The 14,174-nt window shown below is 40.3% G+C and overlaps 1 protein-coding gene across 1 annotated transcript; it reads right to left on the bottom strand.

The window, feature by feature from the left end:
• Positions 1-2,430: 2,430 nt before the first annotated feature.
• LOC121369983 (OVARIAN TUMOR DOMAIN-containing deubiquitinating enzyme 9-like) lies at positions 2,431-3,258 on the bottom strand. Its single transcript, XM_041495066.1, has one exon. The coding sequence runs from the start codon at positions 3,256-3,258 to the stop codon at positions 2,431-2,433; it is 828 nt and encodes a 275-aa protein (XP_041351000.1).
• Positions 3,259-14,174: the final 10,916 nt, after the last annotated feature.

Raw genomic sequence — 14,174 nt, 5'->3', positions numbered from 1 at the left:
ACAGAGCTCACTGGAATAAACAAAGCTACGATCAAATGCAATCATGAATCACTGTCAAAACAGTGATGATATCAAGTGTTCGCGAAAAGCGAGCATATCCTATCCCACCGATAGCTGTCAAGTCCCGTCACTTTATCTAAAACTGTTAACAAAGTAAATGTGGAAGCGTTTTACCAAAGAGATGAAAAAGTATGCACAAGTTCAAAATATGGAATAGCATCAGCCATCATTTTGGTCAGTGGTGCATCGTTTTTAAAAGATATATAGCCCCCAGAGACCTTACCATTAATGTTTTCGAATGCCCTGAGGAGTTCCTGGACATCATAACCCTGATGAAACAACTTCTGCACCAGAATGATATGATGTTGTTTGAAATATGTATAGATGTACAATGAGCATCCCCTAGGGTATCCAAGTTGTGATATTTAGACACCAAATGCTGGAGCAGAAGGTATGTTGCTTGACATACAGGGGAAAATGTACTATTGGAAAGTTGAAGTCATCCCATTTATTTTGTCATACAGCTTAATTTGGACATCGATGTCGCTTTAAATCTATGTGCATTGATTGAGGTATAGATTTAATATTTTCAGATGTTTCTTTTATTTCTAACTCGTGTGGGTAAAACAATGAAAGGTAATTTGTAATCCTGTTATTATTGAATGATATAACATCATCAATATAGCGAAAAGTAAAGTTACGTTTTAGCTTTAAAAACCCCAAAACATTTGATTAAACCAGATTAGCCAGAAATTCTAATTCATATGCATAGAGAAACAAATAAACAAATTCTGCCGGTTTTGGAGGGGGGGTGGGGTGGGGGTGTTCAGTTAGGACTCATTTAATAAGGTTTAACAAGCTTAGCTGTACAATCTAATAGATCTTACAGAAGGTTCCAAATATATGTTATGTTATTTTATGTTATGTTATGTTATGTTATGTGTTATGTTATGTTATGTTATGTTATGTTATGTTTTATGTTATGTTGTGCACATTCAGAGCAAGCTGTTTTAACACACGCATGTCATGGGCACAGGTGCCGGTGTAGCAGGCTCAAACCACTCCCCTCAGATTTCACTCTAGAGTGATTTGGGCCTAGGCTCAGATCACTCCCCTGCCCAGGCTCATTACACTCCCCTCAGGCTCAAATCACTCCCATCCAGGCTCAAATCACTCCCCTCTCTAAATTACGAGTATAGCTATTATCTAGAATGACATCGGCATTGCAATTAATGAATAAAGAAAAGGAATACACTTGCATTATGTCACTTTATTTGTATTATTTGATAACTATTTTACTGACTGCATGCCTGCTGTGGATGAAAGGGATAGTATTTTTTTAAGGACTAATTTTCTTTTAATACTTTTATGATCTTCTAGGCTCATTTCACTCCTCATCCAGGCTCAAATCACTCCCCTATCTAAATTACAAGTATAACTATTTAATACACGTCCTTCTAATAGTAGCGTCTTCAATTCTTAAATTAGTGGTAACTAGTGAGTTATTAGGAATAAGTAACTGCATATTTGAGTACATCGCTTATCGTAAGCAGTTTCAGGTAAACAAAATAAATACTAGTTTGTCAATTAAATACCAGCTGTTACTTATAATAAGCAAAGGAGGACATTTTTATTGTTTACATTGTAACTCAATTTATACGTTGTCATAGTTATCTTCCGAGAATAGTTTTTTTGCAGATGATTAAAGGCGCAAACCCTAGTTTTAACCCGTAAAAATGGACACTAAGTTTAGTTAATTTACAAATATAAAACCTGCAACTTATTTTGATAAGTGACAACAGAGTTAATAAACAGTCTGCGACATTAAACGCGAGAAATGTGCTTAAAATAGACTAAACTCGAATAACCATTACTTCTCAGACGCACGTGCGTTTTTAAAAATATGAAAAATGCCGGATGACCAGAAACACTTCCGATCTACGGAAATGGATAATCTAAACACTTAAAATATAAATAATGTTTGATTTCAGTTATCATAAACGGCTCTAATAGTGAAAATTATGCTGTAGTGTTTAAAAATTAGGGTATGTCCCTTTAAACTTGGTGAAAAACAGTTTGTGTTGTTACGTGTGACTGTCAATATAAGGAATGACGTCTGAATCGACTTGCTTTATATTATGTCATCATGGATGTAAGTGGGTTCACGAGAGCAGATTTTCCATAACACAGACTAACTTTAGCCTTAACACAGACTAACTTGTGGGGTTATTTTCCATGTTTTCACGAACACAGGTAATGGAAAATAGACAATGAGGTCAACATGTCAGAAAGCATACATTTCAGATTCATATATGACTACATTACACGATTAAAGTGTTCATTGTAATTTGTGAGGTATATCATACAGTTAGAGTCCATGAGGGGTGGTACAACGCACAAGGGTTCGTACCGCATCCAGCGTCGCTGGCCTTAGCGATCTTCCGTGTGTATGACTACTGGTGTATTTAACATGGAAGCCACTGCAACAATCTCAATGTCTGTGGCCCAAACTGCATTATTGTCCATATCACTCGCCAACAAGTATGCTGTCATATCCGGGTGGCCAGAGTAACCCTGGAAGTGCTTGCTATAGCGTTCATCACCGAGAACTTGAACGACTTGTGAGCGGATTGTCCTATGGTGCTTTTCAGTTCCGCTTACTTCTTTGGAGATGGCCCGAAACAGGCAGTTGCCGTCCCCTACTATCGTGTCAATTTTCGCTGGTAGTTTCTCTAGAGATCCGGGGGGTGATCGCTTTGGGAACCTTCCCTTCGGTTGCGCAATGTCCAGCTTTTGACACGCGAACTTCCGCCAGGGAGCATCAGTCGGGACGAATGAGATGGGATTTTCTTCACATCGTGTGACTTGTACATCGGTGGATTCTGTTGTCTTTTCTTGGGGTTTTGGTGGCGTGCTAGATGCTGAAATCCTCGACTTGTATACCTTCATGTTGGTGCCGTTAACCTTCGACTTCAAGACCTTAGAACTGTCTGTTTGTCTGACTTCGTACAGGCTTTGACCGACACTCTTTGTTACGATGTACGGTCCATTCCACGGATCCACGCTCTTGCCACCCTTCCGGTCTGCACGTCTAGACCTCATATACCTGCGTAAATGAGGTCTTCCTTGAATGGCGTTTCTGGTAGTCGCGCTGTTGGCGGTCTTGTGCCGTGGTGATATTGTCCGAGGCTGTTGGGTAAACAATATCCTGAACGTGACTAATCGACTGGATGCGAGCTTGCAGAGACGTTGATTCATAATCCTCAGCGGGTTCCTCCATCTCTTCGTCTTGGGTGTCACCTACAATGTCCACGGGGAGGACTGCATTCCGACCATACATCAGATAGAAGGTACTAATCCCTGTAGACTTCTGACGACTTGTGTTGAAGGCGAACAGGACGCCAGGTAAAGCCTTCGGTCACTCTTCGTTCCTTCCTTCTAGCACCTTCAGTAGAGATGTCTGAATGGTCCTCTTGTTTCTCTCTACAAGTCCATTCGCCTGGGGATGATAGGCACTGGTGATCCTTTGCTGTACACCAGTTAGTGCATGCAGTTCTTCTGAGACCTTGTTGACGAACTCTCTGCCTTGGTCATTAATCTGGACTCTGGGTACACCATGTCGACATATAGTCTCATAGATGAAGACTGCAACGCTCTTCGCCGTTTTGTTCTGCAGAGGTTTCGCTTCAATCCACTTAGTGAAGTAATCGACCATGACCACCATGCAGTTGTAGCCGTCGGGTGTCGTTTGTAGAGAGCAGATGTCAATTCCAACTTGCTTCCATGGCTCATAGCAAAGTGTATGGTTTTTATAGTTCTTATACAAGTTTCAGAGATATTACGGCGACTCATTCTGTATAGGACGTTTGATATTTCATTTAATTTGCAAAAATAATAACACGAAAATATTGTATATCTTCCTTATAATGAAACTTGACATGCTAATTTTTATTTATTTTTTAATCTTACGTTTTATAATTTTCAATATGGTGGAAAACAACTATCTTGGATTTAATATCAATATCTCAAATTACAAAAAAACCCTCACCAAAACATCTATATTCAACGTAATGGAAACAGACATCTTTTTAACGATTGTAGCTCGCGCCAGGGATACAACAAATATAATATATGGTCCTTGGATTTGGTTGGTTGGTTGTTCTGGGTTTGTGTGTGCGTGTGTGTGTGTGTGTGTGTGTGTGTGTGTGTGTGTGTGTGTCTGTCTGTATCAAACATTTATAACCAAATAAGTTTCAGAGTGTATTAAATTGATGATGTAAACTACACCAAATGTTTTATTTATTGTTCCATATTTACAAAAAAAACACAAATAAACGTCACTGTATACAAGAAAGTCACATGACATGCTGTCAAAGTTGAAGGTTGTCAAACATGGATTTTACACATTAGAACATTCGTTTAATAGTGTGCGAATCCACCCCTGGCGCGAATACACTCGACACATCGTTGCCTCATGCTGTTGATCAGACGTCTGAAGAACTCTTGGGGAATGGCCTACCACTCTGCCATAAGAAGTTGACTCAGAACATGAAGGTTGGCCGGAGGGGCATGGTTATCCCGAACTCTCCTGCCTAATTCGTCCCAGGCGTGCTCTATTGGGGCCAAGTCAGGCGAATATGCTGGCCAATCCATCCTAGCGATACCTTGTTGTCTGAGAAAGTCCGTTACCACCCTGGCGCGGTGGGGTCTGGCATTGTCATCCTGCAGAACTGCCCCGCCGCCAATCTGCTGAAGGCCTGGGAGAACCAACGGCCGGATAATCTCATTCAGATAGCGGATTCCATTCAGATTGCCATTCACCACATAGAGGATAGAGATGCCGCCCCACACCATGACGCTGCCACCACCGAACCGGTGACGTTGTCTAACGTTAACGTCAGCGAAGCGCTCCCCAGGACGTCTGTAGACACGAACCCGACCGTCGTTGAACTGGAGACTAAACCTGGACTCATCAGTGAACATCACTCGACCCCACTGAACACGTTGCCACCGCAGATGAAGCGTGCACCAGTGACGTCTGGCCGTTCTGTGACGTGGTAGGAGTGGTGGTCGAACAGCCTGGCGACGGCAGCGTAGATTATTGGCTCTCAGACGATTGCGTATGGTTTGATCATACACTCGAGTTCCAGTCGCAGTCCGCAGATTGTCACGTAATCGGCGTGCAGTGGTTGTGCGTTGGCGTAGAGCCATATTGGTGATGTAGCGGTCCTCTCTATTTGTAGTGCTTCGGGGTCTTCCCGAACGTGGACGATTTCGAACAGAATTCGTTGCTTGGTACCGTTGCCACAGTCGGCCAACGACACTCTGACTGACACCAAGTCTCAGAGCAACATTTCATTGCGTATTGCCATCCTGAAGCCAAGCAATAGCCCTTCCTCGATCTTCGATAGTCAGTTGAAGTCGTACCATTGTCGAATTTGGAGTGTGCACCGTACACGAACGCAAGCTCCAATTATACGGAAATTCAGCATAGGGAACATGGAATACACGTGCAAAGCGTGCAAATGAAGCGCTTTGTGAAAAAGCAAGTTATGGGCACTTAGCAGACCTTTCGCTTTCACCCTAATTTACGTGCACATGTAAGCATGTTTTCGCCATTAGAACTAGTCGACAGTGTCAATGACAGTGGATTTTAATTCATTTATGGGTTGCTTAGACCCACTTTCGTCAAAATGGAACAATACCATGCGTGACATTATGGTCTAGCTAATATAATCGACATTCAGAAAATAATGTCGAAAATATCATCTGACCGTTAAATTCTTTTGAGTAGTATATATATATGTATGTATGTGTCTGTGTGTATGTGTACATGTTTGTGTGTGTGTGTGTGTGTGTGTGTATATATATATATAAATACGTATGTGTGTGTGTGTCTGTGCGTGTGTGTGTTTGTGTGTATGTATGTGTGTGTCTGTCTGTGTGTATGTGTGCGCGTGTGTGTCTCTGCGTGTGTGTCTCTCTCTCTCTCTGTGTGCGCGCGTGTGTATGTGTCATTGTGCGTCTGTGTGTGTGTGTGTCTGTCTGTCTCTGTGTGTGTGTGTGTGTGTGTGTGTGTGTGTCTGTGTATGTGTGTCTGTATGTGCGTGTGTGTGTGTGTGTCTGCGTGTGTGTGTCGCTGTGTGTGTGCGTCAGTGTGTGTGTGTGTGTGGGTGTGTGTGTCAGTGTGTGTGTGTGTATGCATGTGTGTGTGGCTGTGTGTGTGTGTATGTATGTATGTATACATGTGTGTATGTGTCTGTGTGTGTATGTGTGTGTGTCTGTGTACGTCTGTGTGTGTCTGTGAGGTGTGTGTGTGTCTGTGTGTGTGTGTGTGTCTGTCTGTGTTAGTGTTGTAATATATGTATGTATGTGTCTGTGTGTGTGTGTGTGTGTGTGTATATATATATATATGTGTGTGTGTGTGTGTGTGTGTGCGTGTGTGTCTGTGCATGTGTGTCTGTGTGTCTGTGTGCGGTGCGTGTAGATGTGTGTGTATGTGTATGTGTACGTGTGTGTGTGTGTGTGTGTGTGTGTATGTATGTGTGCATGTGTGTGTGTATGTGTGAATGCGTGTGTGTATGTATGCGTGTGTGTGTCTATATGTGTGTATGTGTGTGTGTATGTGTGCGTGTCTCTGTGTGTGTATGTGTATGTGTGCGTGTGTGTGTGTCTATATGTGTGTGTGTGTGTGTCTATGTGTGTGTGTGTGTGTGTGTTTTAACTGTATTTTAATCGTCTGGGATTAGTGGCGGTTTGGTTTTTTGTGTGTGTGGGATTTTGGTTTTTTTTTTGTGGGGTGGGGTTCTGTTGTTGTTATTGTGTTTTTTTTGTTTTTTGTTGTTGTTGTTTTTTGTAGTTTTTTGGGGGGTGTTGTAAGCGCTCTCCCGATAAGCGGTCGGTCTGGTATCAATTCCCTTCGGTGGACCCATTGTAAAACGATGACGTGGAATGTGCCATCCTGTCTGTGGGAATGTGCATATAAAAGATTCCTTGCAACTAATACGAACATGTAGCGGGTTTTCTCTCTAAGACTCTATGTATCTCAAAATTACCAAATGTTTGACATCTCATAGCCGATTAATAACTTAATGTGCTCTAGTGATGTTGTTAAACAAAACAATTTTTATTTTTTTATTTTTTTTTAGTGATGTTTTAATAGACGGTGGATAAATATCAAAATATTTATTTCATTTCTAGAAGATCCCTACATGAACATCATCGGTGATGGCACACGCGTACTCAGAACTAGATAATTACACACTCCAAAGTATGCTAAAGAGAAGAATTGCTGATTGGTGATATTATTAAGAATTATCGATCTATAATTATACCCCATGTTATTATCGAGGGGGTGGAGGGGGTGGAGGGGGTGGAGAAGATCGATGGCACAATACAGTATATCATGTTTTAGCTACATTTTTATTGGACATACCAAAACTGCCGAGCCTCGATTGGTAATTTTTGTTTAAAAAAATAATAACATTCACGTTACAGACAGCATCAGGGAAAAGAAACAGTATACGTAATTGGACAGTTTTTCACGCCGTGGAATCGACTAGGTGGTGCTTAGTTTAGATAAAGTGACAATTAAAACACTGTACCATTTTCTCTCTTGGGGCATGAAGGTCTTTAAAATACGAGGAAATTGACAAAGGCACGCACAGAAGACATTTGTAAAAGCGAAGTGGACGCCTTTTGAATAATGTGCGAGATAATGTAACCACCTGGTGGTAACAGAACACATGGTTAAATGAAACAAACACCTCTCACAATTATAATGATACCGTTGGTTTTATTCCTTTCGTGAGTGGATAATTAAACTGGTTATTTGATAAATACTTTATTTTCTTTATTATAGCATGCACATTATAATTGTAGTTTGGGCTTTTCATTTCGTTTTCTTTGTTGTTGGGTTTTGGGGTTGTTTTTTGAGGGGGTGTATTTTTGGGAGTGTGTTGTTTTTCGGGGGGTAGGGGGGGGGAGGTAGGTGGGTAGACTGATCATATCTGCTGATCATACCGGGTTCGAAATTAGAATAAATTCTTAACATTAATAATGCAGTCGAACTTGCTCAAGTGGTCACACCACCTCTGTTAAGCAGACAGGTTCATCTAAAAGACCACACTTGTATTCTTATCAATCGTCTTGTATATTACAGTGACCTGAATTAAGCAGCCACCTGTCTTATTAACTAGTATGTTGATGCTCCGGTTGGTAGGTCCTTATGACACAAGTTTGTCTGCAAGCAATAAAATTTACTTTAATTCGATAACTTGCTAACCGACCTCGGTTGTGTCGTGGTTGAGCCATTGGACATAGGGCTGGTAGGTACAGGGTTCGTAGCCCAGTACCGGCTCCCACCCAGAGTTTTAATTACTCAATGGTTAAGTGTAAGACCAGTACACTCTCTTTTGTCTTTCTAATCACTAACAACAACTAACCCACTGTTCTGGACAGACAGATAGCTGAGGTATGTACCCAGGACAGCGTGCTTGAACCTTAATTGGATATGAGCACGAAAATAAATTACAATGAAATGAAATAACTTGCTTGTACTTTTTCGATATACTTTCAAACTCATTAATTACTACACTAGTATTTCTTTCTCCTCTTTTTTTTTTCTTTTTCTTTTTTCTTTTTTTCTTTCGTATGTAATGAAAATTCGCTGGTCCACTTTGTGTAGCATTCTGTGTTGTTCTCTCCCCCCACACCTCCAGTGATATGATTATTTGTATCAATGACATTGATGTGATCATTTCTGGTGGAACTATGGTGCATAGTTTTAGTTATCTTGTATAAATAACACGTTCGTGGAATACGCCCGACTTGATAACATGGTGTAGCGCATTTCTCCGTCGACAGATTGTGTATGGTTGTTTGTTTAACAAGCCAGCCAGTTGTTATCTGTACAAAATGTTTGTGTTCATTTAGTGTATTGTTGTAGTAGACAGCATTAGATATAGTGCAAGTAACCCGGACAATTTGCACGTTGTTTTAAATGCCGGCTTGTTTATTTATGTTAAAATTGAGCCTTTGTGGGTATTTATACACATCACACACACTCTGTCTTTCTCCCTTTCTTTCTTTCTTTCTCTCTCTCTCTCTCTCTCTCTCTCTCTCTCTCTCTCTCTCTCTCTCTCTCTCTCTCTCTCTCTCTCTCTCTCTACCGGCCTCGGTGGCGTCGTGGCAGGCCATTGGTCTACAGGCTGGTAGGTACTGGGTTCGGATCCCAGTCGAGGCATGGGATTTTTAATCCAGATACCGACTCCAAACCCTGAGTGAGTGCTCCGCAAGGCTCAATGGGTAGGTGTAAACCACTTGCACCGACCAGTGATCCATAACTGGTTCAACAAAGGCCATGGTTTGTGCTATCCTGCCTGTGGAAAGCGCAAATAAAAGATCCCTTGCTGCCTGTCGTAAAAAGAGTAGCCTATGTGGCGACAGCGGGTTTCCTCTAAAAACAGTGTCAGAATGACCATATGTTTGACGTCCAATAGCCGATGATAAGATAAAAAATCAATGTGCTCTAGTGGCGTCGTTAAATAAAACAAACTTTTTTACTCACTCTCTCTCTCTCTCTCTCTCTCTCTCTCTCTCTCTCTCTCTCTCTCTCTCTCTCTCTCTCGGTCGGGACGTAGTCCAGTGGTACAGCGCTCGCTCGATGCTCGGTCGGTCTCGGATCGATACCCGTCGATGGGCCCATTGAGCTATTTCTCGTTCCAGCCAGTGCACCACGACTGGTATATCAAAGGCCGTGGTATGTACTACCCTGTCTGTGGGATGGTGCATATAAAAGATCCCTTGCTGCTAATCGAAAAGAGTAGCCCATGAAGTGGCGACAGCGGGTTTCCTCTCTAAATATCAATATCCAATTAAAATGATACATAATACACTTGGAACATGTAATAATAAAGATACATATAGACGCGCGCGCGCGCGCACACACACACACACACGCACACACACACACACACACACACACACACACACACGGAACTAGCAAATACGTGTATTAACTATGAAAAAATGCCTCTATGTGTCGATATTAATATTATGTGTTAAAATAAAAAAAATATATTTAAAAAGGTAGATATTAATTGCGCAATCTAAAATTAATGCCGTATCGGTATTGTGAACATGTAATCAACCATCAAAAGAGTTGCCAACATTTGACTGTAAACACATGATTTGTACATGTAGCTACTGTAACACTTCACGTGTGAGATGAACGAATGACATTATACCGGCCTCGGTGGTGTCGTGGTTAGGCCATCGGACAAAAGTCTGGTATGGTCAGGGTTCGCAACCCGGTACCGGCTCCAACCCAGAGCAAGTTTTAAAAACTTAATGGGTAGACCACTACCACATTCGTCTCTCTCACTAACCACTAACAACTAACCCACTGTCCAGGACAGACAGCCCAGATAGCCGAGGCGTGTGCCCAGGACAGCGTGCTTGAACCGTAATTGGATATAGGCACGAAAATAAGTTGAAATGAATAAATGAAATAATTTGAACAAGGTACTAAAATGGTCTTATCGAGCTTTAAAAAAACTGGCAGACGATGATTGTTAAAGAATGCAACTAGTCAAATGATTTGTGGCTTTGAGAAATTGTAGACTGGTAAAAGTAGGTTTACTTTGTCTTGGTGGGTTAACTTGTTTTAGTTGTTAATTGACATAGAAGGCAGCGGTCTCGGTTTATTCAGAAATTGCATTACGGTTTCCGCTATGCTGACTTTCTTATGGCAACAGAGTCCAGAGATTCGGGTATGATGAGGAATATGCATGTACCGACAACAGCATTGTTCAAGAGGTGTTAACTGCCCCCATGGGCGTACGACCCGGGGTGGCAATTGCCCCCCTCCCCCCCCAAATTCGGGCAAAACAGTGGGAAAACAGTGGGGAAAATTCGGGCAGTTTTAATATGGGTAAAATTTCGGGCAAATCAACCCCTCCAGCCCCCCTAAATCAAAGAGTCCCCATACGCCCATGACTGCCCATGGCCGTTGTATCTGAAGATTATCACAGAAAACGACGAGACATCGATGTGTAAACGTTTTGCTGCGCAGCTTTCATGCCACAAACCAATGCGCGACAAATATTATTCCTAGGCTTTATGAATTAGGTGTGGAATTTTTTATAATTTGTTCTTCTACAAAACATTTGGCGTAATTGTATTTTGTTATAATAACTTCCTTATACATTCATGTTTGTTAAAAGCACAATTTGTATATATTACGGTGATGTGGACACCGTACGAAGAAATAATTTATAACAATGAATTTATGGAGGCCTACATCTAGTATAAATTACAAGATAGCCAAAACGTTTGTGCTCCAAGAGTTGTCTACCTTGTTCTATTTTCACGTCTGCACAACACAAAGTTCATATACACCATCATTAATTTTCTTTGACATGCATCAATAATTTGGTTTTAACAATATCATATGTCTCAGATATATATATGAAATGCAACTATTCTAAACATACTATATGATGAAATAATGTAGAATGTTTTGACTTTTAGCTAAGACCCCTTTAATTAAAATTTAATTAAATTCAAAATTGGAAATCCAATTTCTGCAATATTCCCATAATTAAAAATTATAATATTCCAATTGGATTTTTGTAACACGAATGAAAAAAAATCTAGTTCAACATCCAACGTTCTGGAAATACCTATTAGAATAAAACCATATTCATGTCGAAATTATGTAATTTTTTCAATTTTCAAATTCTGGTGACGAAGTTCTAAGAATACAAATAGATTCTGGTAGAAACTAACCAAAAATGAAAGAAAGAAATGTTTTTAACAACGTACTCAACACATTTTATTTATGGTTATATGGTGTCAGACATATGGTTAAGGACCACACAGATTTTGAGAGGAAACCCGCTGTCGCCACTTCATGGGCTACTCTTTCCGATTAGCAGCAAGGGATCATTCATTTGCGCTTCCCACAGGCAGGATAGTCCAAACCATGGCCTTTGTTGAACCAGTTATGGATCACTGATCGGTGCAAGTGGTTTATACCTACCCATTGAGCCTTGCGGAGCACTCACTCAGGGTTTGGAGTCGGTATCTGGATTAAAAATCCCATGCCTCGACTGGGATCCGAACCCAGTACCTACCAGCCTGTTGACCAATGGCCTAATCACGACGCCACCGAGGACGGTCTAACCAAAAATGAGGCCTAGATATTAAATTTGTGCTGGATTAAATATTTAACTTTTTGGGGGGTTGTATTTTCTCCAATTACTCTAAGACGCTTTAATCACTATGGGAATAGGATGGAGGCTCAAATGGGGTTTTTCACATCCCAACCAATGCCCCATGACAGGCCGTGTGTAAAAGATGCCTTGTTTTTAAAGGAAAATCATAGCAAGTTTCCTTCAGGACTAAATGTATTGTCAGAATTATCACGTTTAACGTCCAGTAGCCAATTAATTAATCAATTTTAATCACTTTCAAAATACTATTTCTAAAATATTATTAAAACAAACTTCTAATTTGTATCGTTTATGTCCCCAGTGTAATAGGGCCAAATTTACGAAGCCTGTTTTTCTTCGATATAGGTATTTAAGCATTGTAAATGTATGTAATTACACATGTGTAAGTCATACACTGGCTTTGTATATTTGGCCTATGGTGTTATTTGGAAAATTAAAGTTATTTTATGATATATGCCCAGTAAAATTATGTTAATGAATAGAAACTGATGTTTGTCATGTAATGAACAGCTCTTGTGGGACACTACTTCCCAATTTGATATATCACTACTCTTGTGGGACACTACTTCCCAATTTGATATATCACTTTACTCATGTGGGACACTACTTCCCAATTTGATATATCACTTTACTCTTGTGGGACACTACATCCCAATTTGATAAATCACTTTACTCTTGTGGGACACTACATCCCAATTTGATAAATCACTTTACTCTTGTGGGACACTACTTCCCAATTTGATATATCACTTTACTCATGTGGGACACTACTTCCCAATTTGATATATCACTTTACTCATGTGGGACACTACTTCCCAATTTGATATATCACTTTACTCTTGTGGGACACTACTTCCCAATTTGATATATCACTTTACTCTTGTGGGACACTACTTCCCAATTTGATATATCACTTTACTCTTGTGAGACACTACTTCCCAATTTGATATATCACTTTACTCTTGTGGGACACTACTTCCCAATTTGATATATCACTTTACTCTTGTGGGACACTACTTCCCAATTTGATATATCACTTTACTCTTGTGGGACACTACATCCCAACTTGATATATCACTTTACTCTTGTGGGACACTACTTCCCAACTTGATATATCACTTTACTCTTGTGGGACACTACATCCCAACTTGATATATCACTTTACTCATGTGGGACACTACTTCCCAATTTGATATATCACTTTACTCTTGTGAGACACTACTTCCCAATTTGATATATCACTTTACTCATGTGGGACACTACTTCCCAATTTGATATATCACTTTACTCTTGTGGGACACTACTTCCCAATTTGATATATCACTTTACTCTTGTGGGACACTACTTCCCAATTTGATATATCACTTTACTCTTGTGGGACACTACTTCCCAATTTGATATATCACTTTACTCTTGTGAGACACTACTTCCCAATTTGATATATCACTTTACTCTTGTGGGGAACTACATGTACTTCCCAATTTGATATATCACTTTACTCTTGTGGGACACTACTTCCCAATTTGATATATCACTTTACTCTTGTGGGACACTACTTCCCAATTTGATATATCACTTTACTCTTGTGGGACACTACATCCCAATTTGATATATCACTTTACTCTTGTGGGGAACTACATGTACTTCCCAATTTGATATATCACTTTACTCTTGTGGGGAACTACATGTACTTCCCAATTTGATATATCACTTTACTCTTGTGGGACACTACTTCCCAATTTGATATATCACTTTACTCTTGTGAGACACTACTTCCCAATTTGATATATCACTTTACTCTTGTGGGGAACTACATGTACTTCCCAATTTGATGTATCACTTTACTCTTGTGGGACACTACTTCCCAATTTGATATATCACTTTACTCTTGTAGGACACTACTTCCCAATTTGATATATCACTTTACTCTTGTGGGAC

This window comes from Gigantopelta aegis, chromosome 4 (assembly GCF_016097555.1).
Source record: "Gigantopelta aegis isolate Gae_Host chromosome 4, Gae_host_genome, whole genome shotgun sequence".
Classification (NCBI taxonomy): Eukaryota; Metazoa; Mollusca; class Gastropoda; order Neomphalida; family Peltospiridae; genus Gigantopelta; species Gigantopelta aegis.
This window is presented reverse-complemented; position numbering and strand designations above follow the sequence as displayed.